General features: G+C 50.3%; 1 protein-coding gene across 1 annotated transcript in view; it reads left to right on the top strand.

Annotated features, from left to right (window-relative positions):
• The first annotated feature begins 5858 nt into the window (after positions 1-5858).
• LOC112115976 (leptin receptor gene-related protein) overlaps positions 5859-6080 on the top strand; it is a 9274-nt gene continuing 9052 nt past the window's right edge. Inside the window, exon 1 of the mRNA XM_026655462.2 lies at positions 5859-5958. Within this exon, the coding sequence (XP_026511247.1) occupies positions 5943-5958 (16 nt within the window). The 5' untranslated portion in view covers positions 5859-5942. The remainder of the gene's footprint in view (positions 5959-6080) is intronic.

Raw genomic sequence — 6080 nt, 5'->3', positions numbered from 1 at the left:
AAAACCTCTATACTAAATAAAATGTGTTGTCTGCCATTACAGGATTTTTCTCATATACTCCCAGTTTGAAAACCACTGTTCTAGCACAAACAACCTGAGCAAGGAAGCTAGTCAGTTTTGGTTTCTGTTGCTGAAGTCAAACTAGATTAATAAGGCAATAATATCTTGATGCATATGAAGAACAGGTATATTGCAAAAATACACAACTAGAAAATTGCTTTTTTAAAAAAGCAATTATATTAAAAAAACCTAAAAGGCCAGAGTCTGATTTCATTTATGTATATATCTAGATGGGTGTAAGTGGAAATGAGGTTTTGTATGTTTGTGCTTGCTGTGCTTATGGCTTTGTTCCTAGCGCCATGTCTACACTACAGACTTTGGTCAATGCAGGCTATGTTGGTGGAAAGCTGCAGTTACTGTGTTGTTTATGTGTGTGAGCACTTCGCTGCTTGGGTCAGCGCTGCCTGTACTCACCAGGAATGCTTGTGTCAAAGCACAGTGTGGTGTACCATGGATAGATATCCCAATGTAGCACTCACCACCAACTGGTGCACTGTCTTTTGGAAAATGTTCACAATGCATGGTTGGGCAGAAATCAAGTCTTGCAGGGGTGACTAGGAGCTAGGGGTCAAGCTCCCATCAGGCAATTCTCTGTCCCATAATAACATCCTGTAACTTTTGTGTGTGTTTTAAATCCTACAAACCCACCTGGCACTCTTTGCTCTCCACCATCTCTGACCGAAGCATGGAGCCCCCGGAGCTCTGCGCTGTTATCCTGAATGTTGCAAACACAGGACCAAGGATCTCCGCTATTTGCAGAGCCCCAGGGAGAACCACAACAACGGGGCGACATGACTATTTCTTCAAGGACAGATTGCTGAGGGACGTAGTGAAAACCAATTCAAGGTTCTTGGTGGCATTCACGGAGCAGCTGCCAGTGGTGGAGCACCACTTCTGGGCCCAAGAAACAACTATGAACTGGTGGGATCACATCATAATACAGGTCTGGGACAATGAGCAGTGGCTGCAGAACTTTCAATGTGAAAGACCATGTTCCTAGGTCTGTGGGCCAAGCAAACACCAGCCCTCCTTCGCATGGATACCACAATGAAAGCTGCATGGATAGTTGAAAAGTGAGTAGTGATCATACTCTGGAACCTGGCAATGCCAAATTGCTACCAGTCAGTAGGTAATCAGTTTGGAATTGGAAAATCCACAGTGGGGTCTATTGTCATGCAAGTTTGTAGGGCTAATAATTGTCTCCTGCTATGCAGGACTATGACTCCTGGCCAGGGCATCGGAGCCTTCCCAAAAGTAGGGTGGGTGGGGGCTCCCCATGCAGTTCTCCCTGATCTGGCTCTGGCTCTGGCTGGGGGTGGGGGCACAGAGCTGCAGCCTGGCTATGTTAAGAGCCATGCAGGCATGCCAAGAGCAGCCCCCAGCTTGTGCCCCCAGGCAGGTGGAGGGTCCATGGCTCCCCTACAGGTGCCAGCACGGCTCACCATGGCCGGGCTGCAGCTCTGAGCCCTGCCCCCTACTGGCCCTGAGAGGGTTGAATGGGGTGGGTGGGAGGAATCAACCACTTAAACAGCAACAAGGGGAGAGATTTAGGTGGTGAAGTGGCTGCTAAGTGGAAGCAGACTCAACTGGGCAGGAACTGGAAGGGCCTGTGTAAAGCCCAGGAGCTGGGTGTAGCAGGAAGACAGGCTCTAGTCACTCCCTGGGAGGAGGAGGTATATTCAGGACGCTAGGGTAGTCAGAGGTGAAAGTAAGCCGGAACGGACCAGTACAGCAAACCAGCAAGAGCTGGTACGCCGTGCCAGACCAGACCGGCTTCCCCAGGCTGGCGCTTTAAAGGGCCCAGGGCTCTGGCAGCTGGGCTCGGGCAGCGCTTTAAAGGGCTCGGGGCTCCTGCCGCTGTCGGGAGTCCTTTAAAGCACCGCCCGAGCCCTGCCGTCTACCCTTGGGCTCAGGCAGCGGGGCTCGGGCAGCCCTTTAAAGACCCCGGGACTCCGGCAGCAGGGCTCGGGCGGCACTTTAAAGGGCTCGGGGCTCCTGCTGCTGCGGGGAGCCCCGGCCCTTTAAAGCGCCACCCGATCATTGCTGTTGCTACCCCGGGGCTCAGGCAGCCGGGCTTGGGCGGTGCTTTAAAGGGCTCGAGCCTGGCTGCCGGAGCCCCGGTTTCTGTTGTATTCACCCACCAGGCCCTCTGAGCACAGTCCATGTAGCAGTGGCTTGCAGTATCTTATTGACCATAGTCTCCCATGTTCTCTTCTTTCTCCTCCTACCATACCTCCAAGTACCCTATTCATAGGAACCCTGAGCCTAGGGCAGGGAGCCTTTCCCATAGGAACCCTCACCCTAGCTCCAAGTATCCTACCTATAGGAATACTATCCCTAAGGTGGAAAGCCCTTTCCATAAGAACCCTCACCCTAGCTCCTACTACTCTCCCTAGGAACCCTAGGGCAGGATGCCCTACCGCCAAATACTCTACCCAGAGGAACCCTAATGCTAGCAGGTTCAGGTGTTTGATGGGTGTGGGATGGGGCACCTTAGAAGGCTGCAATGGCAGTAGCTACAGATAAAATAGATGTACCATTGTATTTACAGTCCAAATGGAAAGCAAGAGTTACGTTTCAGAGTGCCCTTTCCTTTTCCCCACAAAATTTTTATCTAAGCCAGGCTTATTGACACTTCAGCTTTGGAGCATCACAGTACAGCCCTCCAGCCACAGCCATGGGGAGCATGGCCCACCGGCGTGAGGGTGGGGTGAAACGAGGAGGGAATTTTTTGGTTGAATGAAACAATAAAATCTTGGCTCCTGTTCCCATGGTTACAAGAACCAGGCAATAGTATGGAGTACTGGCACTATTTTCTACCGGTGGTGGTGATTTTAACTGTTATCTCCTGAGGGTCAGACATACGCAGAGAGCACAGATGCTGCTGGTTCCCGAAGCCTTCTGGGCTGGAATGCTGTTACCCAGTTTATTGCAATGGTGCCAGCCAAACTGATTGTGGAGTGGTACGGAAAAGCTGCCTACAGTGGAGGAAGAAATAAGGCTGCCAGCCATTCAGGAGAGGATTGCAGAGTACCTCCAGGAAAGTTCCACTGAAAGAAAGGAGGATATGAAGGCCTTCCCTATGTACATCAACACACTACTCCGCATGCCTGCCCTGCCCTGCCCTGCCCAACCCCACAGGTCAATGAAGAGCAAATAACAACTCTTCCTCTGTTTGTTGTATCAAAAGAGGTAGAGTACAAGTAAACCAATGAAAAGTTGATTCCTGTGTCCTGCTAACTAGGGGTTGGGCTGGGCACCATCTTTACATTTAAACATCTTAAGGAAAAATGCATGCACACACTTACTCGAGGTTCCTTCCACTTCATTTAGTGCCAGCCAAGGCCTTATTCCTACTTTATAAGAAGTCACCAAAGGACTGTTCTATATAGGTCACTTTTACATCATGGTGCATATGCTACCTTCATGCAGCTTTTCTCAATTAAACATTGCTACTGTTACTGGTCTAACTGCACCTCACAGATCTCCTGATCTCTCTGAGTATACCCCCTCCAGGTGCTGGGTGCTAGTCCCCTGTGTATCCACAAGGATTACCTTAGCAACAGCCCTGACTTGGGCTCAGACCCTGCAATTCTACTACCTCAGGGCCAAGAACAGCAGTAATGGGTGACCAAGTAGCTTCTTTAAAGCAAAGTATCACTTATTTAGAACAAATGAACTTAAGAGAAAATAAATCTTTAAAATAAACCAGCCTAAGTATGCCTGCTTTTCCCTAATGCTCACCATTCCCAGGGTGTGGAAAATCCCTATTCCTTCAGATTCCCTCTGCAGTCTGCCTGCCGAGACAGCTGCTCACCACTGAATGCCCTTCTCCTACGCAGTACTTTTTAACTCTAGGTTTTTAGTCTCTAGTTACCAGCCCGGCAAAACAAGGCTTACGCTGTCTTGGAGACAAGATATAGGATCTTGAAGCTGGTCCTACTATCTTCCTAATGTGTACCATCTCTGACCTCTGTCTTCATCCTCAAAGGAAATCTGCACAACACCTTCAAAAGGCTAGCCTGGGAACTTTAATTCATAATTCTGCTAGGCTCCAAAAATTATGGCCATAATAAAGACACTGGATTTATGGCTCATTACAACAATCTGTAACCCAATAACCCTTGTATTTAGCTCTGACACTCTGGGCCGGTCTACACTTAAAACACTGCATCAGTGCAGCTGTAGCGCTCTAATGAAGACGCTCTAAGATGATGGGAGAGAGCTCTTACATCAGCATAGTTAATCCACCTCCCTGAAAGGTGGTAGCTATGTTTGTGGGAGATGCTCTCCAGACAACATAGCGCTATCTACATGGGGGGTTAGGTCGGTTATAACTGTGGCTCAGGGGTGTGGATTTTTCATACCCTGAGCGACGTAGTTATACTGACATAAGTCTGTAGTGTAGACAAGACCTCTGAGTGCCTTTCCCAGACATGAAGAAGAACTCTGTGTACCTCCAAAGCTTGTCTCTTTCACCAGCAGAAGTTGGTCCAGAAAAAGATATTACCTCACCCGCCTTGTCTTTACTGTGTACATACATATTTGTATCTAGAAAGACATTGTTTTGCCTTCCTGTGCAGTTTCCCATTGAATTCAAGCAGTATAGGCATATAATAAATACTGCCCTAACCCCAATAAGAATTAGACCAATGTATTCACACAAGAAAGTCTTCTAACCCAATACAGATAGGGTGACCAGGCAGCAAATGTGAAAAATCGGGATGGGGGTGGGAGGTAATAGGAACCTATATAAGAAAAAGACCCAAAAATCGGGACTGTCCCTATAAAATTGGGACATCTGGTCACCCTAAATACAGAGGAACTTCCCCTCACTGACCTGGTACCATTGGTATATATCAGTATTCATAGGTTAATACACTGCAGCTCCTATAGTATTCATAACGTTTCATATTGCCTCCATTTCTATCAAACATACACCAAGAACGAGTGTGTAATTTCTCAGCTGCCAAAAAGTCTACCAATTTGTTTTGTTTTGCTAGGTTTATCCTTCTCTACTCCTACTGCGCTACCATACAAATGGCAAACCTCATTTAATGGGCCCATGTCAGTGACTATGACTTTCAGCCAGACTGATCTAATTAAGTAATAAGTTGTAGCGCACTTGGATAATCTTGAGGCTGGTTTTCTATAAGAGACAAATTAATAAATTTGGTGCTCATGTTTTAATTGGGTGGTAACCCCTGATCCGGATTTGCGGTACCTCTGGTTCGTACCATCAGTGGGCTGTAGACCACAACTTTATTATTCAATTCAAACCAGCTGACTTCTGTGGGACTGTTTCCTTAGAGGAGCCAAGGCAGGGGCAACACTACAAGGCGGCGTCTAGACAAATAACTTTTGTGTTAAGGCTCTTTTCAGGTGAGAATTGCTTTAAGGCCCAAGCCACCGGCCTCGAATGCAGCTGGCAAGGAACCACCCCGGGCCTTGTCGCCCTCCCTCTGCAGCTGGCCCGGGCGGGCTGCGGTGGAGAGCGGGCGGCTGCGGACGAGCCCGCTCGCGGTCCAACCTCGCTGCAGAGGTTCGGGGCTTTGGCGCCAAACAGCCCCCGCCGTTCCAGTGCGAACCGACGGTTGGTTCACGGGGGGGACGCGGACAAGCGCGGCTCCACCCCCTGCCGGGCGGGGACAGACACGGGCTCCCTCTGGTGCGGCAGAGGCGGGGCTGAGCCTGAGGCGTCAGCGTGGAGCCGCTGGCCCTTTAACGGCGCCTGTCCTCTGTGGCCACGTGGGTTGGGCCGGGGCGGAACTAAGGGGGGGGGCGTGTCTCCGCCACCGGAAGCCGGAAGTAGCCGCAGCCCGCAGATCCGCTCGGCGCCCCAAAAAGCGGAGCTCGCTCCCCGTTCTCTGCTCCCCGCGACCATGGCGGGGGTGAAAGGTACCGAGCGGCGCCGGCCGAGGCCTGCACCCAGTCTCCTGGGGAGCTCCCGACTGTCCCCAGCCTCGTCACCTCCCCCCATTGCCCCCCGAGCCTCGTCACCTCCCCCCATTGCCCCCCCC

This window comes from Terrapene carolina, unplaced genomic scaffold (assembly GCF_002925995.2).
Source record: "Terrapene carolina triunguis isolate 2854851 unplaced genomic scaffold, T_m_triunguis-2.0 Scaffold210, whole genome shotgun sequence".
NCBI classification, from domain to species: domain Eukaryota; kingdom Metazoa; phylum Chordata; order Testudines; family Emydidae; genus Terrapene; species Terrapene triunguis.
Note: the sequence above shows the minus strand (reverse complement) of the source record. Positions and strands in the feature narration are given on the sequence as shown.